This window comes from Bombus affinis, chromosome 10 (genome assembly GCF_024516045.1).
Source record: "Bombus affinis isolate iyBomAffi1 chromosome 10, iyBomAffi1.2, whole genome shotgun sequence".
Lineage (NCBI taxonomy): Eukaryota > Metazoa > Arthropoda > Insecta > Hymenoptera > Apidae > Bombus > Bombus affinis.
This window is the reverse complement of record NC_066353.1, coordinates 11,668,717-11,695,767: the sequence shown is the minus strand read 5'-3', so window position 1 is coordinate 11,695,767 and position 27,051 is coordinate 11,668,717. Positions and strand designations below refer to the sequence as shown.

Below are 27,051 nucleotides of genomic sequence, written 5' to 3'. Positions count from 1 at the left end.
TGTCGATCAAGCGTCCGCGTCAATTTTTTTATTCGCGACAACTGATTCTGCTTATTCAGAAAGTATCGCGACTATGAAACGACTAGGCTTCTCAAGTCCCTAGGTTATTTTACGCTAGGATACACTGTGCGCATAACATTGCTTATTTCTGGTGTGTTACATTACGCCAGCACGTGTCACAATTTATCAGCGTTTCAAAAGAGGGAAAACATCGGCTCTAGCCGTGCATCATGGAAACGGCACTACCGTGGAAACCATCAGCGTGCATTTTTCCGAGCCAATTACGCGCGCCGTGAATTACGATAACGAAACGTTCGAAAATATAGACGTGCATCGCTATCTTTAAACCCAGAAACCTATGGAGCTCGAGTAGCTCGACGTGGGTGACTATCCATTACTGTCATCTTCGGATAGATACGAACACGTTTCTATTTCGATTCCAATTCCCACGTGTCGCGTCTCTTACGCGTATCCTATCCTACGCTTACTCTTATTTTCCAACGAATGGTTTTCTTATCAGATTCTACCAGCAATGTGTGTAATTATAGACTGAGACGCGTCCTCCGCGATATTTCTCCGTCATTTCCAAGAAATCCACTCCTCGTGCCTGAATATGTTAAGTGAAATTATTTACGTAAAGAGTAGATCGATAGATCGGTAGCCGAAGGATATCAGGAGATGTTACACGGCGAATTATTGCCTCCGATAATTGAAATATAGAAGACGAGAGGAGGACTTTTCAACATGACGCTGCTCCTCTTCGTACAGCTGCCAGTATGAAAAAGTAGTTTCAGAATTTCGGAATAGAATTATTATCATGGACGACATCGTGTACAGATCCGAAATCGATCGAGAACCCGCGGGGAATTCTTGCGAGAAAAGTTTACCATCCGGGTAAGCCACCTACGGAAAATATGGTTGAGCTTAGGGGTGGAATAAAATCCGCGTGGACGGATATTCAAAATGAAACTTCGCATAAGTTAGTGGATGGTATACGTAATAGATTAATGGAAGTAAAATATAAAAGAAAATCCACTATATATCGAATGAAAAGTTAGAAGATTAACACCGAGTTTGTATCTTTTTCACAGCGAAAACCGCTATTTCAAGAGGAAATTTAATTTTTCCCAGGCTTCGAAAGAAGGACATTTTTGTTTCTTGTATCTTCCGTTTTATTTTATATTATAATATGAAATTATATGAACGATTTCGTCAATTTTCCTTCTAATATCAAAAAATGGCGTTGAGTTTATAAATTTAATCTTTTGTTTCTTTTAAATTATTATTATTATTATTCTTGTGTTACGCTTTCGCCAATTACAAAACCGAGGTAATAATATTAGAAAATTGTAGACACGTGTACAAGTAACAATCTTTCTTTAATGTCGATTGACAGTGATGATACAATCCTCTACATACAATCACTGTATAATTAATTAAATTAAGAATCAATTAAACCATTGTCGCATTTTCGATCGATCGCATCGACGACGTTCGTTTCCTGTTTATGCTGTTCACGAGGAAATGTCTAACGTTGTGCAATCATAGTCGAAGATGTTTCGATCGATCGAAGCAACGCGAGCATGAAATTTGTCGCTAAAATTGTCCTACTCCATAGTTAGCCACGATTCACGTAGACAATTTTCGAGTAATTTTCTACGATCTTTCCCAGCCAATTTTTACCAATCATTTACCTACTCCTTCCTGCAATCTCGATAGTTGCTTTCTTGAAAATATTCTCGTTAACGTCAATTCATTATGGCAGAATTTTCTTGATTGCCACGAGTGAAAGTTTGTCAACATCTACGCGTTTCTCTTTGGCAATTCCACCTTTATGTTCTGCATATCGCAGGCTTTCTACTTTCAAACAGATATTCAAGTTTCTGTCTATCGCTGCAGTGGGATCTTCCATATGCTAATTAATTCATTCGCGAAAGTTAGCGCGAGTATTAATGAGAATATGAAAATATTTCTTAGAAAGTGAACAATTTTTGAGCAATTGGTTAGAGGAGAAGAGAGAAGGAACTTTCATGTAACAGCTATTCCAACATATTATTTATAGAAGATCGCATAATATAAATGCAATCTTGTTTTAATTATTTACGCTCGACACAATCGCGTTTGTTGATTACATATTCTTTATTAGACTGCAACAGAATATATACCGCAAATAGAAACACTTTAAACGTTGCACATTTTCACGATATTCTTTATCTTCTAAAATATTCCTTGCTTCGTTTTGTAGTTATATAATTGTACTGAATAATTATTATCATACGTTTCCTCTCTGACACCATCATACACAAAGCGTTTATACATGCAATAGCAACTTCACATTAAAGCGACGAGAACGATACGTCGTTCTGTTTTAAAACAGTACATCGGAATACTATTCGAAAATATGTAACTCGTTGTTTCTCAGGAAAATAACAATTTCTTTAGCTAACGACCTGTTATTTCGCCGAACGTTCGTTCGAACGTGCTATCTGTGTCGCGTTAATTTGCATTAAATTCTCGCGTTTACTTAAAAATTCCATAGCCAAACAAGCTTTTCAAACCGTGTTTAATGGATTACGGTGACAATTCTGATTGCTGTAAACGCGCGGTTGATACGGCGACACGCAGATAACGACTAGGTTGGCGCAAAAGCTGGAAAATCGTTAACTCGTTTCAATTACGTGAACTCGTCCCTGTTGAAGCTAAAACGCAAAGTTATATACACGCCAAGCCTGTTTGTCACCGATCGTCTATTGTCGCGTCAAAAATCGCGACACTTTGAAAGCTTTGCCAGTTTGTTCGATAAAGCAGCATGCGAATAAAAATAAGGAACAATCAGGTTAATTTAACCAGCGTTGAATTGTCACGACATAACGCCAGCAAACATTAACGTGGGCAAACATTTTGACCTTTTCGTTGCTGCACGTGGGTACGTATACTTATACCTATACCACTTGGTTATTTTAATCTATTACATACGCATGGATTAACTAATTCGAGTAATCTATATATCTAGTTCGCCAATCTATAGTAACCTATCACGTTAGGCGACATATTATTTACATACTCAGATAAGAAGTATTCTGAATTTTGATTACGTATTAATGAAATTCCATCGGATACGTGTAACGAGTATTCCTTTCGATTCTTCGCTTGTCTTTCTCCGTGTGTACTTAAAAATTGGTTTCAATAAAAATAACAAGGAATTCTTAAAGAGAAGAAGAAAAGGGAAAAATGTTGGGAAAAATAAGACAAGTCCGAGTATTCGTTGTGTTAATGAAATTCCATTAGACGCCGTGTAACAAGTATTCCTCTCATTTCGTCATTTGCCCTTCCCAATCGGTTCATAAACATTGCTTTAAATCAAAATAACAAGGAATCCTTAAAGAGAAGAGGAGAAAGGAAAAATATTGGGAAAAATAAGACAAGTCCGAGTATTCGTTGAGTTAATGAAATTCCATTAGACGCCGTGTAACAAGTATTCCTCTCATTTCGTCACTTGTCCTTCCCAATCGGTTCATAAACATTGCTTTAAATCAAAATAACAAGGAATGCTTAAAGAGAAGAAGAGAAGAGAAAAATGCTGGAAAAAATAAGACAAGCCTGCATCTATTCTTACAAATTGCTTTCGATAAAAGTAGCGAAAAATGTCTTTAAACGGATGAAAGAAAAGCGGAAAAGCGAGCCCTTGCCTACTTTCTGACGATAAACGAGTCTCAAAGGAGTAGCTCAGATGGCAATCGTCAAAAGAGAGAAAAAAACGCGATAGGAAAAGAACACTCGGCAAAGAGTACTGGGCGATTTCAAGAATGCTTGGTCAGCATCCACGAGAACTATAGGAGAGCAACAGCAATTAAAAAAGAACCATTTATTCTCATTATTATGAAAAAGAATCCACGATACGACGAGCTCGTAACGAGTTACCCTGGCGATCATCTTCGTCTCATTCATTACCCTGTCAACTGGCTCGAAATTGAAACGTTTCACGGCCAGTCGACGTTCAGCCAACTATTAAAAAAAGTGTGACACGAAGACGGTAAAACGAGAAGAGAAGAGAAGAGAAGAAGAAGAGAAGAGGCTGGCGGTATATTCGAGCAGCAGACATCGATGAAACATACGAGCAGAGCGAGGGACTCCGGCTAAACGCCGCAACGAGCCATAACTTTGAAGTGCGGCCTTAAAACGAATTAACCCCATTTGCCGCGATAACTTCTAATGCAATTTCACCGTAACATGTGCGATTTACCGAGCACGGGCCGATTTTTATGTTCTCCGCGTCTACAGAAACGACCAAGACAGTATATATTACGAGGAACAGATTCTTTCGAACAGTGAATGGATTTCAATTGGCGGATTGCGAACGTTCGCGCGTTTAAAAGAATTTTATACAGAGAAAAATGTGCGGAATTGGCGTAACATGTAAAAATATACGGAATACCGGAAAGTACACGTTACGGTATTAATTATAGTATTTGATATATATAGTAACGATGTAATAGTCGATGAAACGAATCTTTTATATTTATGCTTCATTTGTTTATCTTCATATCGATGGAAATATAAATTTCCATGAACATTCGCAGTCTATCGATTAGAGGCGAGACATTCGAAAGGTCAAAATATTTGAATAAAAAAAAAAAAAGGAAAAAGGAAAAATAAGAGGAAAAGAACGAAGGAAGAAGATGGAAACTTTAGAAATGTTGAATTCAGGTATCGCAAAACTAACAAAAATTCAGGTTTCGACGAGTGTCTAACTTCGACGAAGGTTTCATAGAATACGTGTACGATTTTATCGTCTTGCGTGGTTTGATTAGAAGTCTGTGCGTAACGCGGACGAATAAAGTGGTAGAGAGTGTAACTTTCCGAGGAGCTTATTAATAATGAATCAGACAGCTAGGTGGCCTGACGTGGTTGCTTACGCTCGAAGTTGTCCACGTCAGGTGTATGTCTGCACCGACTAAAGCATTTATAAATAACCAATAACAGGAAGATGGCTTGCATTCTTCCAGCATGAATCTGTTGGCAATAATTCGTTTCTTTATTTGTACTTTTTTAACGAACTGCTTTCGGCTACTTTAAAAACACGTTTTCCTTTTCTCTTCTTTACTTTTACAGGTAGGAACGAAGAAGAAGAATAGCCGGGAATTTCAAATGGGCCGCTATGTGTCGCTGCCAATAGCCAGAAATATTTCGCTCCGACGGTTTATTTGGAAATATTTGATCGCCGAATATTTGCGTATTTATACGCCTATCGCATATATTCTTCCATTATTTTTCTTGTTTTAAATGTAAAAATATTGCGAAGTAAATCTATTTTTCGCCGATAATCGACGATATTTCATCTTCGTAGTTTATTTTCAAATAATGAGAAACGAGCGAATCGTGGAACACGTTTCTTCTGCAACGTTTACCTCGAGCACAAGGGGAGACATTTTTCGCTATTGTTGCTCGTCGTAACTCGCTACATTTTCGGACCGTCGAGTTTTAAATGAACCCGAGGCGTTTGCATCGTATTAAAGGAATATTTAACGCGTTGCAACGGCAAGTGTAGAAAATTTATGATTTATTTTCTTCTGCTGGATATTTCCACCAGCTGTGTCCCGAGCTACGATTTGTTTTCAGCAAAATTGTAACGTCGGAAACCGCTTTCCTTCTGCTGACTGTGCCAGTTGCGTTTCGCGTTTCTGCCGCTGTTACCATTCCAATTTGTAGATGGGCCGTAAAAGCGGTTTTTAGCATGAATTTCGTCGTGTTCCGTGGCAATATAAGCCTGGCATTTAGGCAACGCGCAACCGGCGCTAATATTATCGTTTATTTCCAGCCATACAAAAGCTAAGATACGCGTCCTCCGATTTTATCGCGATTCAAAGCTGTTTATTATATTTTCTGTTTGCTTTCGAGAATCTACGTTCTCTCTGCTGTTTTTCGACATTTCTTAATTTTCAATATCGAATGCAGACCGATACGTTTCCAACTTTCTTCCTTTCTACTTTCACAAAATTTTGTTTCGTACAAAATTTCAGAAACGATATAGCTGCGAAATTAACGGTAATACTTGCAAAGAATTTTATCTCTTAAATTTCTCATTTGATTTCAATCTGATTAATTTGATACGCAATCGTACTTTTCTATTGATAAGAAATTCCTGAACATTCAAGATAAAACGTTGATTCAAATTACGAAAGACGAAGAAAGGGAAAGCGGATAATGCTAAAGAAAAGGGAAAAGAGAGCAAAACGGACGCACAACGTTTGCGACGAGTAACGCTCCACGCGTAAGACAATTTATATCCGGAATGGTAACAACGATGAACATTTGCGATAACGCCGTAGCAGATAACAGGTTTTCACATTGTGTTTCTCACCTGTTATCCACCTCATCTAATCGTATGTTGGCAACTTTTACTACATCGTCGTGCCGTATCGTTCCGGCGTCGTGTTTTTAATCATTCGTGTTGCCCGTTTAATTATTTATGAATTTCCAGCAAGTATCTCGCTACGTGGAAATTTGGAAGAAAAACCTGGAATATGATTGTCAGAAGCGAACAGAATTCTTTCCACATTCTCATCAGTGTCTTTAGAACTATCACGAGATCTTGAAACATGTTTACTAATGTGAAATAAAATACGATAAATTTATAATAAAATTTAAAGCGTCGAAGCCTCTCATTATTCGTTATCGATTTTCAACGGAGAAAATCTACAATTTCTTCCGCTACGATGATTCTCCGCCGTCGATATTGAATTTCCAATATTCCGCAGGACTGGCAATCGCAAAAATTACGTTCGATTTAAATCTCGTTAAATGAAAATCAATATTCTGTCCCAATCACGTCAATTTAGCGAGGATCGTAGATCAGAAAAACTAAGGTAGGACAAATAAAGATAAAAAGAGCGAAGGAAAAATACCACCTTTAATCCACCGTTCTCAAACAAAAGAAACGAATTCGTTCGACGTTCGACTCGCGGCAGATAATTTACGACGGTATCGGTACGTACATCTACTGATTAAAAAACGTCCATCAGATTGGAATCTTCCCGAAGATGGTATCCCACTAGGAATAGCCAACCACGTGTTATTTAGCAATTAAGTTGGAAAAATTTACCAAATGTTCAGCTGGACAAATTTTAAAGTACAAATTAAATAATTAAAAAAAGAAGAAGGAAGATTAGTATCTTCGAGATAAGACTGGAGATATGGCGCTAGCGAGTTTCTAAAGCCTTTTACTACGCATTAAGATAGCCATGAAAAAAGAAGTTGCTGGATCCACCGCTGTATAATCAAACAGCGATCTCGTGAAAAACGTGGAACGTTGCCTGTGAGCGTGTTTTCAAGCATAATAAACTCGATCGAACGATGAAATTACACGCCGATCTCGTGACTATCCACCGTTGATTGAGACAATCCCGTAATTAACTGTGTCGCCACGTGTATTCGTGGAACGTTAACCCCCCATAACAGCAATTTCCTTCGCCTCTGACAAGGAAATAATGCGAACGAACGCAATCTGGCTTTTCATTTGAAAAATAGAAAGGAATTATGGAAACAATTTGAACGCTCGATATCGGGGCACAACGATATTAGCAATGGAGCATCAAAGCATAGAGATCGGTAAATGGAATAGTATTTTAACGATATGTATACGGATACGCGAGTAGATTATTTTCAAGTGACGCGAGTTTGACGGGAATTAATTCCATTCGTCGTGGAAAAAGAGAGAAATTAACAAATCGACGATTCGAGTCATCGGGAAACCTCGGAGAAGAATCATAGTAGTTGGTGGATGAAATATAATCAATTTTATCTTCGTCGGTGTATATTTCCTCGAAACGCTATACTTTTTGGGAATATTAACAGTAATACGACCAGACCGGTTTCGAAATTTAATTTAAAATTGTACGTTCATCGTTATTTCCTTTCCCTCGTCCAACTTTATGTATATTCTTGTACTAACAAAAATTAAGAAAAAAATTGATTAATCAGGTAATATAAGAATTTATAATAAAGTTAGTTAAAATTTATAAAAAATTGATTAATCAGGTAATATAAGAATTTATAATAAAGTTAGACGAACGAAAGGAACAACAAGTAATGTAGAATTTTTAATTAAATTTTGAAACCGATCGTTCGACCGGGCCTTGTAAGGTTAGTATCAGATGTCCCAATGATCTTAAACACTATTTTTTACGAACTTTTTACGATTTTTTAAAAATGTATAATTCTTTAAAAATATTTTTTATAGCTACTTTTAAGTTCTATGTTTATTACAGTGTTTATAGTTGTTTATATTTGTCGCATCCCCCCAATTCTTTTATTACAGCGCGCTTTGCTTCTTCTCGTGTCTTATAGTTTCTTCTTCTTCTTTTTTTTTTTTTTTTTTTTATAGCTTCTGCCGCTCTTCTTTATTTCGCTGCAACCTCTTTATAACTTTCGTGTTTCACGCTCTTTTTTTTTTGTCCATATTTCCTCGCTTCTCGCCAAGGTAAGTAGTTCAATTTTTAATCAAATTGCTTCGAGGTAAGCTGTTTTTATCGCGACCAGGTTTTACAGTAGCGAATAGCCTCCGCGTAAATATTATTTACCTGTCGCGTAAATAATAACTTAATTACACGATACAGATACATTACCGAAAGGTAATTGATCGAACGATCAGTTTCGATTAATGGCAAAAGTAATTGCAAGTCAATGTACCGTGCACCCAATGACTGGCAGACTTCTCGGTATAGTGAAAGAAAATTCTACGAGAATGATTCATCGACTCTGGGCATGGATTTTAGAAGACCCGCTTTATTTCAAAGAAATCTGTTATCGTTTCAAGTGAAATCTCCATCTCGATGACGTCAACGATGTTCAGAAAGGATTTCATCGAACGGAAGCATCGAGCGATATTCAAAGAAAATTCTATCGGAGAAAAATTGTTCGATTCCCATGCAGTCGACTAAAAAATGCTAAGCGGTGAAATTACGTGTAAAAATTCTGTCAACGTCATTAAAAAGGTAAGCACGACGTTGTTTCGTTTCCAGACGAACAGAAGTTGCACAATTTCAAAAAATTACAGTCTGTCACAGTGTTATAAAATTCTTCAAATTCGATAGAATTATGAAGAAAGATTATCAGTGATAATAACATCGAGGAAATTAGTGGAATTTCTTTTGTAAAGTAATTGCCTAGAAGAATATCGCGAATAGAATATTACTTTTCCGCAATTTTCGTCTTTAATGGGACAACGATGAAAAGCTTCAGATTATAACGTCTTTAAAACTCGTGTGAGTATTTCGACAGAAAAGTTTGAGAATTTTAAGACGACCGACCAATGATTTCTCGTTTACTATCGTCCGTTGTCTACGAAAGTGTGAACGGACTCGTTCTACGAAAACAACTATCGTCGCTTTCCCAAACAATCGAGCGTTTCCCTGAGCGTTTTCGCCGAACAAAGAAAAACTGCGTGTTTCACGAAACGTTATAATTGCTGTTTCCTGCTTTGCAAAGTTGCACAACGTCTGCATCTGGCTTTGTACGGAGCTAATAGACCTTGAACTTATTTTTCATTCCGACGACGCTGTGCGTTCGTTTCGTACGCAATCGCTGCGGTCGCAAAAATCGACAGTATCGCAGCGTGTTGCGGTTTCCGATGGACTCAGCGCAAATATACATCGAATCGAATAAATAGAAAGGTATTCACTTGGGAAGAAAAAGAAGAAAAGCCGAAAAGGTGTAAATAAATATCGTTGGGAATGGCAATAATACGCGAGATAAATATTTCATTTCGTTCTAAACAAAGGGAAAGATTACGACCCGTGGTGTAAGAAAAAAATACCATAAGCCCGGTTCTAAACTGCGATCCGCTTGATAGATTCCAGAAACAGTAAACAGTTTGGGAAAAGTAAAATTTTAAATTAGAATAAGAGAAATATATACCGGAGTATACTTAATTGAAGAAAAATAACAATCCTAATGCGTTCCAAACGTTTCCGCCCATTTTTACGCGCGTTTCATTGAAAGCAGAATAATACGGTTAAAATATCTTTATTTTCCAATAAAAAGAAGAAAAAAGAAATGTTTTAAATCCCAAGTTCTTCGATATGAAGCCGTATTTGCGTCGATTACCGCGAGTCAGTCGTCGTCTACGAGATACGAAAGGTGTTAAAATACCGTCCGACTTAATCTTCGTTATCTTCCTATTGTTCTATTTCTATACGAATTATCGCTATTTCGTATCCATCTCACGTAAAACCACATGGACAATGGAACGACAAAAAGATATTTAATCTGCAATTGAAACGCTAACACATAAGCAGTGATAGAACAAATAATATCCAGGCTTTAAAGGTCGCGAAACGGACACGATTAAATCAATTAATTAATTAAAATGTTTGCAACTCGTTCAACCTTACGACACAAATGATCGTAATCATACCCGTGATCATAATCTAAAAGAAATGCTCGCTGATCGAAAATAACATATTTTTATTTATCGATCGTCACGCTATTAGCCGAATAAAGATACAGCTTTGAAGAGATTCGTAAATTATAGGAACGTTTGCCTTAGAGAAATATTAGAACGATATTAATTTGTAAAATTGATGTCAGGATTATACATGACAGCATCATAAATTACGTTTATGTTCCAAAGATTAAAAAATTAGAGAATACACGGTGGAAATATTTTAACAATTTCAAGTACGATAAAATCAATAATTTTGCCAGTAACAAGACCATTAGCATCGTTAGCATACTTAAACGTAGCATTACGAGAATTAGACGAAAGGCGGATAGAATTGCAAGCGTAGTGCTACAAGATCGACACGACGGAACTCGTTAAACGAGAACGCGACCACGGATACGTTTAACGATTTTGCACCATTGGAAAACATAGTTAATTAATATTTACGCTGCGGCACGTAGCATGGTCGTAGATTTAAAGGCCGTTCGGTTCTATTTGAAGCGTAATTTCGTTATCTGGCGAATGTGCACGTGCCACGCAAGGATACGCGATAAAAGGAAGCATTAAATTACGTTCCTAGATTCATTCAGCTGTTTGAATATTAAAAATAAATTTTACATTTTTGGTATCCTTTTTTTATCACATTTCTTAATTAATAATTTCCCTATCGACTCCAATAGAGAAAGTCCTATTCGGTTTCTCCTCTTTTCTTCCCATAAATATTTATCGTATATTATACAGACTGTAATATAATCCAGAAAATGACTCTATGTATAATAGAAAATATCTTCCAAGTGGAACGTGTCTTATCGTCTAAAAGCTTCGAATCATAATGCGTCCATAAATTTTTTTTAAAGAAGTCATCTGCTACATTAAGCTCGGCTAATGTCTTAACACTTTGACTGCCACGCCGAAATCACATGTTTCACTCAGAACGCCACAGTCTTTTAACACGGTGCACCGTTAGATGCAACACTTGTTCCTTTCTTTTTTTTTTTTTTTTTTATTGATGTTCTAATAAAAATGTTTAATTGTTCCGATGGGGTACTTTTTATTTCAAAGTGTCTTCTATTTATCGGTTATATTCAATATACCCTAACTGTTAATTTTTATTCAATTTTTACAATCGTAAAAGGTTCACTAATGACCAACGTGGCAGTCAAAGTGCTGTAATCTTCGAGTATTTTCTAACATCTGTCGAGAAATAAAAGAAATTAATACGTTCGTGGCATTGATCTTGAATCGAGAATAAAATTTGACTGCGCAAATTGAACGATGATTGCTTCACCTATAACGCGTGTTTGGTTCTGCGACACAACCATATACGAAATTAACATGTGTGTGTTAAAAATTACACGAATTAAACTAAAAATAGGCCTGAGATTTAAACGCACGCGAAACAAAGTCCTTTTAATTAAAAGCTTCGCAACACAGCGGCCCCAGCGACTTCAGATTTTGACGAACGATCCTCCGACACTTAACACGATCGATTTACCATCGAACAAAGCGAATATCGCGACCTGTTATTCGCACGTTATTTCGCTAGCCTGCGCGAGATCCAGGCTGCAATTTATCCTTTCGTGAAGAGACGGTTGAGACTTATTTGCATCGTGCCTTGGCGAGTTTACTGTCGCCACGTTGGCGCGCTTTCAATCGCGAATTAAAAACCGCTCGTAACGCGGCAACCGATGCGAGAAACGACTCGTTTGCGAGCACCTCCGTGTCGACGTCCGCCTTCGAATATTTCTGGAACGGAATAAACGAAGCGCGAAGCGTATACACGCGTTGTATATTCTTCATAAGCGAAGATCACACGGGGCTACATAATAAATCCGTTTCTATTGACTGTCTTAGTTTCACATTACTTCGTCGATGAAGTTGGAAAAAGAGGCAATAGATTTTACCATATGATGACGAAACGCCACGTGCTCTGTCGCTTGCGCTTAGTTAAAATTTCCCTCTCATACGACTTTTATTTTCACCGCGAGACACCCGAGGAAAACGAAGTTCAATTTAAATTTAAATCTCGTAACAGCCTAAGAAGAATAAGAATCTCGCTTAAAAGATAAAAACCAGGGAACACTTCACATATATTTGAACGTGTCTCGATAAATGAGAAAATGCTAGATAGGAGAAGGAATTATCGCGAGGAAAGGGATAATTCTTCTTAATTCGTGTAAGCTATGCTCGAAGTGAGAAAAAGCGAGAAGACGAATTCACGCGTTGCAATTGCAACATTGGCGAGAACGGAAGATCGCTTATACGATCGCGCAAAGTCGGAATGGTGCAATTAAACGATCGGAAAAGCGAAGCCAGAGACAATAGCCGATAATGTTCGAGCGTAACACGGTGTATTAACCCCGGTCGCGATATTGTTTATCGAGTTTCCGCGATAATCGATGTGGGTCGCACGTGCAACAAGAGGATCCGCGAAGTCTCGTGATTTCGAACGGATCCTTTCAAACGAAACGTACGAGAACGTCGAGTTTCCTGTACCTAAGAAATTTCCTATTTTTAGCTCTGCTGTCGAAGACTCTAAGAAATTAATTGTTTGATCCCATTCATCTATTAATTATCTACAGTATGTTACAGACGAGAAATCATAGATTATAAGAATCAACAAGATCTTATTGTACAAACTGTTCATCTTCCAACAGATTAAATAAATAGAATTCCACTGTACGTCGTTCGCGTACGAACCAGCCAATATTCGAATATGGAAACACGCGAACAAGCAAACAAATGAAAATAAATAATCATAATGAGAAAAATGAAAAGATCTCTGTAACCTGTAGCAGATAACGGATAATCTGCGTAGCTGAAGCGATTCGCGTTCGATCATTTCCGATGCATTTCATAATTGGTATAAATAACCAACGCGATGGCATTCGAGGAAAATGAGATCAGCCACGAAAGAATTCCGGCTAATCGAATCGAATTAATCCCGGAATTCGAATGCACGAGATCCAATTTTAGCGTTCAACGTTTTCCAGTCGCAGCGGGTTCTTCGCAACTATGAAGGACCGTTGTGCAAGCAACGTAACGAAACCGTGTGTAGCCTTGTCTGTTCGATTAATGCGCCGGATCCTAACGTTTCTTGGACGATGGACGAATTAGAATGCCGTCGTTCAACAATTATAGAAACCGCCTTCCAAACGACCAAAACCCAAGAGAAATGGACCTCCGACCAGCCGAGCCTGTCCCTCTCTGCAGATACGTGCTTTATTTTCGTAAACGAAAGATGATACTTGGCGGCGCGAAATCGTCTATTTTGCGTAGGATTCGTAATCGACGATCGTAACGCTCGAATTGGCGGTCGTCTGGTCGAAGATCGTGGATTTACCCCGTGATTCGTGGGCTCGTAAGCGCGAAACTATAAATTCTAACGGTAACGAGACGCTAGTTTCGGTGTTTCCATTTCGTCTTTCAGACCGCCAACATTTGTACTTTGCCGGTCATTCGGACGATACATCGCGAAATGGATTATTCCGTGCTAAAGTATCGCGTAAAACACTAAGGGCCTTTTCGTTTGTCGAAACGAGAGCGAAATCGGAGCATAAAAATTCGAGGATTTACGAGGGTTAAATATACCCTTTACATGCGGTAAGTGCAATCATCAAAGAATAATTTGCTGTAGTTCTAAATACGACAGGATATTTATATTGCTTTAAAATGGATTCGACGACTCGATATAACGTTTACGCGTTAAACGCAATCACGAAGGAATAATTTACCGTTGTTTTAAACGTGCAATGAAGTTTATTTTCCTCTAAAATGGGAAACCAGCGCAGGTTCGTCAATTGTTTGATGATCGATAAAGAATGATTATGTAAGTAACAATCTTGCTATCTTCGAGATAGTTGCGCGTTAACGACTATGATATTGTTTATGCGAGGGAATTCCTTATTTGTTAAAGTATAACCGCGGGAAACGAGAAACGATACGCAACTATTGTAGCTCGGTCGTAGAATTTAAATCAAGAAATGCGGAGAATGGAATTTTTACAGATTATTTTTACTCTTACGAACAAACTGTGCAACGCTTGGCTCCACGTCCCAGAATCAAATATTTAAAAGCTTCTTCCACTCCGCCACGAATTCTTCGAAACTTTCAGAAAAATTCCGTCGCTGCGGATAATACGATAATTTCGAAGAACTCTCGATCGGAATTAAACCCAGCGCAACCGTAATACGAAATAAACAAATTCCACGATATTGCACGTTCACAGCCGACAAGTTTATACATCACGAACCTCGACGACCACCGGAATCAGCAAAGTTCTGACTCGCAGAATGCAAATTGGAAAATATCTACGTCATTAAGAATGAACGATCATGGTCGCGAAACAACACCACTGATAATGCGATAATCGCTGACTTTTCCCAAAGACGTTAGATACGATCGTACACGCGCGTCAATGGCCAATTGGCAATCAGATAGTAGCGTAAGATAGTTCACTGTTATTTTCATAAAAATATCTATAGCGCTGTAGTAAATAACGTTCTACATTTATTATTAGGAAAATTCATTCTACTTGTATTGAATCATAAAAACTTATCACGTGAAAGGCTAAAGCTATAATTGAATTATGAATCTAAAGCAGCGATATTCGTAAGAATTGATAGACGCCATCGTTCATAAACATCAAGATATTTATAGAACCTTCAAAGATTATCTATGTGAAATTAAGACAGAAGCTCTAACTCCACCCTACATAAATAAAGTTTGCATGTTCAATGTTAGAGTAAAGTCTCATTTTTCTATCCACTACGTTCATCAATTATTGCTTTCAATTTTCATATTCTTATTATTAATTCGTCTATCGTATTCGCTTTTATTTAGTAGAAATTACAAATGTACTTCCCTCGGTTTTTCGTTTGACTCGTTCAACAGATTTATAATAAGAGTAAAATCGCGAAGGCCATGCGTATGATCGTTAGTTCGTCATGTGCATTTTATTATACCTACTAATCTGTGCCCATGCGGAATAGTGCTGACTCGTGCAAATAATTTGGAAAAATTTCTGGAGCGTTTGCTTATACAAAACACAGCGTTCTAATTGATTAATCGCTTCCCTAAATCAACCGGAGCCATTTATCGCGTTTTATATAAAACCAGATGCTCTAATATTTATAGACGGAAGTATACGTGAGTGAATTCAAATTTTCTACATCTTGATTTACGCCACTAGGATTTTCAGATCACGATTTGCTGCAAGAGCTCGCATTCGTCACGGCGACGACAGATTGTCCGATGGACTTTCAAAGCTACCGAAGATACGTGTAAAATGCAAATCGTTATCTGCGTTTTATCGAGTTCTCGTACGATCGAGATCGTTTTTAGATCGCGTAAATCGCCGTGATTATATTTATCAGCGTAGCCCGCTCGAGGAGCGCGAGAAGAATATCTGGTACTCGATGTTTAGCCAACTAAACGAGCGTTCTGGGAAAATAAACGATGAATGCCACGTGCGATTGCTCGGCACGATTAATTTGGCACCGCGATAACGAAAAGAGAAAAGGCTGTTTCATCCTCGTAACGGTTCTTCTTTGCGTGTCTCGCGAGCGTGATCCAAGCGTATTTCGCCGGCCGTGAACTCATTCATGATCGTAGAATCGGCTCGATGGCGCGTTAACTGGTTTCGATATCGAATTGGAAAGTGTTCGTGACGGAGACAACAGGTGTACGTGTCACGTTGTTGCGAACCTCTTAACCTTTTCACGACCATTCAGAGAAAATCCTCGCTATGGATTAAGGACACTTGTATGCATTCGATGTCCGTGACAGTGTTGTGTCATTGAATATAACGTTTAGCTGGATACATTATCGAAGTAATATACGACAGATAGAACGCGTATCGAAAGTGAAAAAGCGTTGAGAATGGTCTTTGTAGCAGAAAGTATTTCAAACTGAAAGCATTAAAATGTTCTCTCCGATATATTTTTTACACGCGATATGCTGGAGAATTCGCTGTGAAAATTGAATGCACGCGTAATTATATAAATGGAAACATAATTTTAAAAACGTAGGATAACTCGGTTGTTCGGAGAAAATATGTTTAACTGAAATTACGTAATCAATACTTATTGTCCCCGTACGATTCACGTTACTTCCACGTTCTTTCTCTAATTGGAGCGCAGGGACACTATCCAAGGTAATAAAAGGCAACCACTAAACAATCCATGTAATCGATTTTCCAACGGTAACATCAGTCTATTCGCTTTTCCACGTCGTTCCGAATTCAACGAATTCGCGAGATTTCAAATAGAAAAATGAAAGAACACGTGGGGAGAATACGGACCATCGCGCTAACGAAAAATTAATAAAAGATCACAGACATTCGACCGATTCAGTGATTGAAATGGACGACAAATGAAATATTAGCGAAGTAGGTCGTACTCTCTTTCGATAAATATTGTAATTTTCATAGACGAGACGTTTTCAATATGAAAACCGCGTTAAATTGCGCGTGATCGTACGTTAAACGCGTCTCGGATCGATTTTACGTCAACCCGCAGGTATTCCCGGCTGCTTCAGAAAAGGTGCAACGCATATCTTCCGACTGGTCGTCCGTGAATGCCACGATACTAATGATTCAAGGCCATTATTGACAATCCACGACCTATTATTATTTTCAAATACGACGTCGAGCTACGAACAACCTTGCTTAGTTCTTCTCGTTTCCTTTCAATTTTAACGTCGATTGTTAGCTAAAAAAAGAAAAAAACAGGAGTAAACCAAAGGACGTATCTTTTAACTCGACGAAGAATGAAATTGAAATTGGAATTGGAATTGGAAATTCATATAGAGAATCGTTTCATAAGGCAAACGAACATTACCAATAGCTTATCGAATTTTTATCGGGTACTTAATTCCGACGTTATCGTACGATGCTATTGTCGACCATTCTTCTTTCTCTTCATATATATGCATACATTGTCAACGATTGTGATTTCAATAAATCGAGAATACATGTAATAATGGAATTTAAAGTAATGCCATCTAAATGAAAACGTTTAAATATTTTTTAGAACACGGGAAAGCTACTTTCGAGAGTGCTATTTTTAATATCCTGCAAATGTGTTACCTCGTAAAAAGAATGATCTAAGATATACTTGCCATGAATCTGTATAATATAGCATAGAAATATTTGGTGTTCTTATGTAAAATAGCATTCAGAAATGTCTGTGCTTTTGGTAGCTTCAAAGTGATTAAATGAATAACTACGTTATATTGGATGAAAGACACCCTCATAAAGGTATAATACTGACGTTCAGAAGCGGCAGAATGATTCAGGGCATTTTACCGATGCGGGTCATTGAGGAAACTTCGAACACGTGTACCAAAGGACTAGCAGTGGAACCGTGCATGGTGGGGATAAGCATCGCGCGTCGTGCACGAACCAATGCTCTAGCAGCTAGCATCCAGTTAGATAGTCACTATGCTTTTACCGCGCTGCTCGACAAAGTCCAGTAAATAACTTCGCGATACGCTGAACTTTTACCGTGTAGCATGGCCTCCAAATTTGTATCTTCAAACTCTTTTCGTTTTACAAATTCTTTATATATGACAGATATTGTAATAAATATGAGATTCAAATCTTCTTTTATCTAACTTATATATTGGATACTAGAAATAGGATATTATGCTATCACCAAGTACTATGCTACTGCTACCATTTTGTGTGTCTGTTATATTTGGACAATAAACAATACTTAATAAACAGTATTTAATCTGATCCTAGAAACGTAAGATTGATTTGTAACATATGTAAAGTTTGTAGGTAGTGAAAGCAAAGACCATTGCACGTACGAACCAATAATATTGAAGCTTAAGATAAAAATAATTGTAAGGAACAAGAAGTTACTTACCATTGAGACCATATTTCTCCTGGTTCCTCTTAACTTGGTCAAGAGATAATCCTTTGTCAGAATCGACATTAAAGAAATTTACCACCTCGTCCACTGTTTTGCTATGACCGTCCTCCATGGTTACTCCTGTATTAGTCACTAATTTTATCTGTTCAGTGACTATCCACGTTCATTCACACTGCAATTTTCTGTAATTCAAACAGACAATCAATTATAGATTATTTGTTCTTTCAAATAAATATTCATTTTCTTTGTAACATGCACAAATAAAGTGATCTGCTCATCGCATAAATATCAACTGCAAATAACAAGTGTAACCAATTATTGGAAACAGCAGAAATTATTAAATAACCAGACTGACGACAAAATGATTCTACAAAGACAGACGTTTCGATGCACTTTAATTTCAATTGTTTTCGAAGCTGAAATATAACCAAGGAGAGCTATGCTCCTTCAGATAAATCCTAAACACTTCGTAAAACCGTAAGAATACATAGTTTGCAGAAACTTGTCGAAATAAGGATTCCCAGAGAGCGAAGCTTAGATAAAGGCGATGAGGAAAAATCACCGCGTGCTCGCAATTACGAGCCAAACCGTTTCAGGTTAAACCTTCGTCGTGGAACGAAACTTTTCAAGGTGTACGCACCGTGATTTCCCCTGATCGTTCGACACGAAACGTACAAAGTTCGATAACAGAACAGAAGTAAACTCACCAGGGACCAGTACGAAGTATTCGTTGGCGACGTGTCACAGAGAAATTACGTTACGGCTGTCGAATATTTAGGTTAGCTACAGGTCCCTAAGATGCACTCAAGCACACAGCGAGAGAGAGAGAGAGAGAAAGAGAATGAGAGGGAGGGAAGGAGTGAGAGAGACAGACGAAGAAGAGAAAAAATGAAACAAACTGGCACGAACAAACTTGCCGGGCACTAAAATGAAAAGTTCTACGGCCGATTAACGACGTATCACGATACGCGGGCACAGAAATTTAAGACGCTCGTCATTTTCTTCACGATATATTTCCCCTAAATGCTAAGCAAACCTCCTCTTCCGTAAGACTGACACGGCGAACGGCAAATCATTGCACACGTGCGCCACCTCGCGGAATGCGCCATTAACAAGTTGCAGCGTAGTTGCCCGCGCGCCGTCTACAACGCAAACGTAATTATAAACATAAATATCCAGTTAATAGAGATTCATTAACGCGTTACGATTACTCCATATGAATAGCCCTTCACTTTTCAAACTATGGAATTTCTATGAAGACGAGTCGTTCGTTCACTTTTGTATTTCGCGAAATCCACGTCACAGCGCGGCGCACCGTGTAGTATGAAAATGCGTGCGAGTCGAATGAACCGAGCATGTGGAGCGACGCCATTGGCTGGACAGCGTTCGTCAAGTATGACGCACTCAGCTATTTTCAGTCTTCTGCTAGTCTATTTCCTTGGCGCGTATTTTAAGACATTCAAAGGACATGGCTAATATTCTCGTTATATAACTATTGCTCTTATAATTTCATTTCCATCGCTTCGGTCGATGATTCGCGACGGAGCGTTGATTTTCGCGCCGTTCGACAATTTTCGTTCGATTAAATACGGCGACCAGGTAATCGAATCGACACCGAATGATTGTTAAGTGGTTTCGTTATATAACTAAGCAACCGGGTGTCTGTAGATTGTATAAAATTTTTGAAACCCGTTATATAACCTAACGAAAGATGACTCGACAATATAGATTTGTTTTGCATCCGAATCTTTCTTGCATTTAATCGATCACGAATAAAAGATCGATATTTCATCGATCGCTGAGTCAACTTTGTTCAATTTGTCGTTCGTCTTGCCAAATGAGACGATGTTATGTAATATATCAGTATCGAAATGTACAATATGCAACGTTCACGCGCGTGCCTAAAATTGGGCCTGTAACTTTTCACTGTTACAGTAACAATAATTCATCGGACCGTAGCAGCGGTAGTCGTTAAACTGAACCGAGTACATCGAATCATTTTAAACATCATAAACCAGTAAGCTTTCACGACGCAGAAGCTGCAACTACTACTAATGTATGATTTTATTACTAATTCAAATAAATACTTGAAAGAAAAAAAGAGGAAACACTTATATCGACCAATTTGCTCAACGATAATCCGAAACTTCCAGTCAACGATTTTCTTTCACGTTGCTCGACTATATATGCGTTTGAATACACATATTTATAACATTTATATACATATGTAGATTCAAATACCAACAGAAAGAAGAAAAGAAGCCAAACAATTTGAAGAAACAATTCTGATTGTTTATGATTATTAGAACGACACGTTAATAGGAAGAAACACACGCGAAGCCAGTATCGACGACGAGTTTCCAAAAGTCATTGGATCGTCGTACGCTCAAGGTCAACGTCGCGGCGACTTAAAACTCGGATGGAGTGCAAAGGTCGCACAACCAGTACAGCAAACGCCGAAGCCAAGGTTAGCGCTAAACTTAAGTGTGAATGGAAGAGCGGTGACTAGCCGGGAGACTCGATCGGGGTTACGGCCGTTGGAATCAGTCACCGGGCAGACTCCGCGTCTCCGGAACTCGACCTGTAATCCTATTCACCCGAACAAGTTCCACAACCGAAACCCCTGATCTTACACGATAAGAAAAAAGAAATTCCAACGGGTCCTCGACGTCGAATTTCAACTCCTTTCCCCCTTTTTCTCTCTCTCTCTCTCTCTCTCTCTCTCTCTCTCTCTCTCTCTCTCTCTCTCTCTTACTGTTTCGATTAAAAAATCTACAATTCGAACGTACGAAGATATTCAAGGAATGCTGTCAACCAATCCTTTTGACGCTGATGCGTTCGATCGTCCTGTGGCTACAAGAAACCTGAACAAGCAACGATCATGATCGAAAGTCGCGATTGGAAACTTGAAAGAAAGTCGCGCGCCAAAATGAACGGACGAAGAGGACAGACGGTTGGTCGAACAGGACTGCGGAACACTTGGGAACCGGTCCGAAACACCGTCCGGACGATCAGCTCGCTCGAACGCCCGGGACGCGACTAACCGGCCAAATCGCGCGCGCCCCAGCGGACCATTTTAGCACGTCTCTGACGACGACTTCCTAATTATTTTGGCAGAGATGGCCAGCAGCCACTGATTTCCCTACCCCTCCCATCCTTAGCCGCTACGTTCGTCTCTATCTCACCAGCTACCCCTGTCCCTGTTCTACGCACCGAATCCCTCTTCTTATCTACCAGATTCTATCCCTGTTCTTATTTTCTTTCTCCCGTTTCCTTCCGTTTTCTCCTCGCCTCTGTCAATAATGATTCTTTGCCAAATTTTCCGCGATATGCTAACTGCTCTACTTTCAAATAATTTTGATTTTGCGAAGAGACTGGCTTGATTGCAGTTTCTTAACCCTTGGATCAATGAAGCTGTTATTGGTTTAATTTGTTCTGATTCTAACAGTTACGAAGATGTACGTAAGGATGGAGCAAACAGGATGAATCATTTGAATTAAAACAGGCTTATATGTTAATAGCATAATTATGTTAGGTAATAGATCGACGATGATATAATATCGGGGATGGTTGGCGGCGTGGCAGAACAGTTTCTATTTGAAGATGAGATGCAACACGGTGGACGAGCTATAAAGATAGGAAATGTAGTACGTTTGTTGGCAAACAAGTAGAGGTCGTGTTTGTATGTAACGTGAGCTCCACATCGACACGTCTTCGATGAAGTAACATAGGCTATGTTAGTTTGGCTGGCTACTTAGGCTAGTGATACACTTTCGACTAAGCAACATTCGCTGGACGCCGATTTGATATACGTCACTAAATATCTATGACAACATGAAATCGAGCGTATAACATGACGAACGATCGCCTTTCGAAACTTTCGGTATCTTCACCCGCGCAGAAATTGTTCCTAAATTTATCCCTCTCGTACGATCCTATCTGCGAGTACTGACTTATCAAATTCTTCGCGCGGTCCTAATCCTCGAACGTATTCCATCGAATTTTCCACAATTTCGAAATAGATTTTACCGGAACGAAATCTCCTCGAATTTCCAAGTTCAAGTCGAAGACCCTTTCGAGATCTTTGTCACTGTACACCGAACGGAGCATACCGAGTACGTCGATTCGACCAAACACACATATTTCTTTCGAGAAACATTGGACATCGACGAAAAACAGCGTACGATCTTTCACGCTGTTCGTTAAGAGATCCACAATAGAACGATTCACGGCCTCCCTCGGCTAAGTCCCTTTCAGCTTTTTTCGGTCACACAACACTGATCTCGTCCGGTCGTCGTTTTCTTTTCTACCGATTCGGTCGATTTTCGTATCACACTGTGTACATGTATCGTCGTCACAAAAACACTATGGATATCTGGGAAAACTCCTCTGTTCACCTGTTGGTTGTACTCGCGCGGCAAGCAGACTTACCGTCTTTGCTTCGTCTTCTTGTGCTTGGCTCCGGGCTGTTGTTTCCTCACCGAATCGATTTCTCGAAGGAAATCGGCACCGGTGCGGCTGGGTCCCGGTCGCACTTTGCGATTCTACGATCGGCCGCGCGTTTCTTTCGCGTTGTACGACGAACAATGCGTAGAAGAGTACCGTGGAAACAGGTAAAGTAAGCGAAAGAGAAGGCGGCGAGTGTGTCACACTACGGCGAACTTTTGCGAGGCCTGTCTCTCCCCGTTGATGCGACGATCCCGATTACAGACTCGCTACTCCTCCCTGAACATCGTACCGTGAGAACGCGCGCTTTCCTCTGGTTCCTCTGCTTTCCTCTTTACATGAAGGGTGGTCGAGGGCGAAAACAAACAAACATTCAAAGGGCAACGCCTGCGCTGCTCAACGAAACGAAGCGACGAACCTCGCCGAAATTCCTTTAAATAGTCCGTAGGCGTCGCTACCTGGCGGCGAGACACCGAACGAGGGAAAACTCTGGCCGGAAGCCAGTGGTCCCGGCGGCCGCCGCACAGCCTCCCGGTTCGCTTCTCGTCGCAGTTTTTTCCATTTAACCTTCGAATTTCACCAGCACACGCTTGGGTTCGGGAACCAGCTCGCCCTACCTGCTACTCATCAGCCTTAAATTTGCGTCGCGAGAGTTACGCGAAAGAGTACTACTCCAGGTAGTAGTTCGCTCCAGCCACTTCCGGTACCGGAACACCACGGCCGCCATTGCGAAAATCCTTCGCGTTGAACTTTACCACTTGGAAGCGATTGCTTCGTGTAGATTTCCCCGTTGGAATAAATTACGTTCGTGCTTCTGCTTGCGATCTGTGCGTAGAAAATACGAGAATAAGCGTAGCTTGAAATGGTTAATTGTTTCATAGAGCAATAATAAAGATACTGGTTTTCTTCAAGGTGGAATGCCGATGGTACTGCCGTTCCTTCCTTCTTTTTAAGATGGTTTCATAGCCAGGTCTGGGGTGCCTCTTTTTTAAATATGATGTAAGACACAAGAATTCAATGACCTCAAATAGAATTACGTGGAAGCAACTCAAGGTCCCGTAGGCGGCAGATTCGAGCTTTTTAAGATCACCATGTTCTGCCAGTATTTTCGGACAACCCTGAAATTTCATCATTTCCATTTCATTATTATTGGTGGCGTACGAGGCAGAATAATTAATTTCCGAGTAACTTCGCGCATATTTCTGCTCCGCAACGTCCACATTAACGCGAATCAAGCATTTCTGTTTCCAAAAATTCCGATTCACGATTTGCGCGTGTGATCCTGATCGGGATCCATCAGATTCCACTTATCGGCTGAGCGAAGGACCCACGTAAGATGCAGGTTTTAACAAACGATCAGCCAGTTCCCCGATACACAATGCTCCTATTGGGAACGTTCAAGGTACGCGTTTTTCTCAAGATCGAAAATAGGTGGTTGGCGTATGTCCAAATGCGATATCAGCTAGAACCTCGAAGACAATCCATCGACTGCGACCCCCAACCGACGGGTAACATCGCGGGACATTTATTATCTCGCCGATGATTAGCAACTTTCGGGCCAATCAAGGGCCGAACGCGATGATGGATCGATCATGTTCCACGGGCAAGGGACGCGAGCAACGGTTGGCGAACCTTGCTCCATTCCCTCTCGTAGGAACCGCGGCTGGTTATGTAATTATGGTCCAATACGCGGCGAACCTAAAATAAGATCGTGCCATTTTCGTTTCTGTAATTGTTCCACACTAATTTCGTTGTCTCGACAAGCCGACCGACTTCTGCCGCTCCGGAACCTCTTCCAATCGGAAATCGCTCGCCAACGTTCAACGTCCTTGTCGCCATTCGGCCAAATTTTCCATCCACCGAATCGTCCATTTCGTTCACCCACGAGCATCGTCAAATAAATACTCTGAGTCTTTTCAAGGACAGTAGAGAATACGTAGACCCGGCTGTCAATCATAGGCCGTTCGTTTAAGGTTTAATTGAAATGGACTTTATTCACCCTTTGACCACGACGTACACGTAGCTCGAAGAAGCGACTTGCTTGCTGACGTAGATCAGAGGCATGTCATTTTTAATTGACTTCAGTTTTCGTAGAAACGTTATGTCTGCGAATATAGTTGTTGTTTGCCGAGTTCCTGCACATACCTCACATTTATCTTCACGTGCAGGATTATGTCAGCTTAGTAAGAAATGAGCTATACCGATCCAAATTTACCCGGCGTAGGTAATACGTCTTTCGTACTTAGTCGAAGCATTAAATTCCTAATTAAATTACGTGACTAGAATGTTGCAATTTCGTTGCCATATTATATCGGCGAATACAACTTTCTTATCGTTTCAAACATCCAACGTATATAAATCTAACAATGGTGTATTATTCTGTTATGATATTAAAAAATATCACGATCGGAAGACAAATTATAAAAGCGGAGCTTAGCAAGTTGATTTCTACCGAAAAGATTGAAGGAGATACGAAGCTAAAACCGCGTTGCGTCTAATCCCAAAAGTCCCTCGGTTCGAGATTCTGCTTCTTCGATCCTACATTCCCATGCAGTAAGGTTCGCGTACCAGGAACATTATTCATAGATAGGAGCAGAAAAGAAGCATTAGCCGCCCACGCGACGGCGTTTCGGATATAAAGTCTGGTTCACATTACTTAGGTTACTTCTCTTTAACCCCAGTAGAATAAAGTAAATTTCAAGTTGCTTCGCCCGCACAAAGGAGAGACGAGTTTTCTTTCAATTCGCCATCTCCATCCTTTTCGATCTTCCATTTAAAGGAAATATCAACCCCGCGGCAGACCAATTCCTCAGCCGCATTCCCGAACTTTTAATCATTCGCTCATAGTTTCTTTCGTCCTGACACGTTCATTCTCTGTACCATTATCCTTCTTCTATGCTACTACAACCTTTACTGTCGTTTCATATTTCTAGCAAACGCCGCCTTCCTCGACACCGTTTCAAAATTGGGTTGCTTATAGTATCGGACGATGTCAGGTTAGTCTAATATCGTTTAATTAATCCAAACGACGCTGAAGCGTGGAGCAAATGAAACAGATCGACAGCCAGGTGACTCGAATCCAAAGTCGAGTAACTTGACCGATGTGAACGAGGCCTAAGAGGAGGAGGGCCGGAGTGCGCGAAGCAACGGATGGGGGCCGAAGGCGAAGAAGAAGGAAGAGAAGAGCCGCGCAACGGTCAACGTTCTGCTTCTTGCGCGGATTCTAAATACATTTTAATATATGAGCGCGTCGTGCTCGACTCGCGTAGCGTTCGTCGTCCATGAAAACTTGGTACGCGTTAAATCCGTTCCATCCAGGCCAGCTGATCGAGGCGAGGGCCTTCGATCGCGCGCATCGCGCCGAAAATCGGAAATAAATATATTACCGGCCGATCAGAAATAAACTACGCACGGTGCCGGGCTAAACGTAGAACAGATCGAAACGCAAACTCGATTCCGGGGAGATAGCGGTGATCGATGGGAAATGTCGCGTCCTCCGAGTGAACGAAGAGACGAGGTCGACCGCGAGGACGGTCAGGGATTTCGGAAACAGTTCTGGAAGGTCACAGTTCCTCGAGTGTTTCTACTTACTTCGTTGATTGCAACATACTATATGGCTAATGAACACCGTGTAAAGGATACCAAAGAAGGTGATTAACCTGCGGATCGGATCGTCCCTTTGCCGTGCAGATCAGCGATAGTTAATTCTGGATATACAGGATGATCTAAAAATGCTTCTCTTTCAGGAACCACTTCGAATCGGACGCTTTCTTCTGGCGGATTAAAGAAGGTAAAAGAGAGCATGAAAATCTATGGACCTTGAATATATATGTAGTCGCTGTATTTTTCGATCGTTTATTTTGTCAACCTTTTATTATTGCATAGATAAAAATATGCGATAATATTCTAACAAATTTCCCAAATTTCGAGATGATCCCAATGTCCTCTCCAAGCGAATCACGTACATGTTATTTCTTTCGTATTAACCACTTATCCTCTTTAATTACTGAACACCTAGTTTCTAAGAAATATATTTGAATATTTATAAATCGAACGAATCGTGTGCAATGAGTTACTAGCGATTGACGAGGATATAAGTATCGTGTATCGAAGCAAACGCGAAATATCGTAAGAAATGGCGTCCTCGCGTAAGAATGGAAATTTCGCGTGGAAGAGAATTTATTCTAAAACTACCGACTAATGAGTCAATCGCGTGCAGAATATCGCGTGTCAATTGCATTTCACCAGCAATTTAAGCTTCCGTAGCACGGTGTACATCCGTGGCTT

The 27,051-nt window shown here is 39.8% G+C and overlaps 1 protein-coding gene and 1 long non-coding RNA gene across 6 annotated transcripts in view; one reads left to right on the top strand and one right to left on the bottom strand.

Moving 5' to 3' along the window:
* The window catches only part of LOC126921302 (calcium-transporting ATPase sarcoplasmic/endoplasmic reticulum type), a 51,102-nt gene extending 27,918 nt beyond the window's left edge, over nt 1-23,184 (bottom strand). For 2 of the 5 annotated variants that reach the window (XR_007712276.1, XM_050732775.1), the window contains exons 1-2: nt 22,750-23,184; nt 18,313-18,500 (exon numbers count right to left, since the gene is read on the bottom strand). Coding sequence is in view for 2 of the 5 variants with exons in the window: in XM_050732775.1 (XP_050588732.1) it covers nt 18,313-18,430 (118 nt within the window). In the remaining 3 variants the exon portion in view is untranslated. The other 3 variants (XR_007712277.1, XR_007712278.1, XM_050732776.1) reach the window with 3 other exon arrangements.
* A 2,805-nt stretch (nt 23,185-25,989) lies between these two features.
* LOC126921326 (uncharacterized) lies at nt 25,990-26,607 on the top strand. The gene is made up of 2 exons (XR_007712290.1): nt 25,990-26,414; nt 26,511-26,607. It is a non-coding gene; the product is annotated as an uncharacterized LOC126921326 (long non-coding RNA).
* Nucleotides 26,608-27,051: the final 444 nt, after the last annotated feature.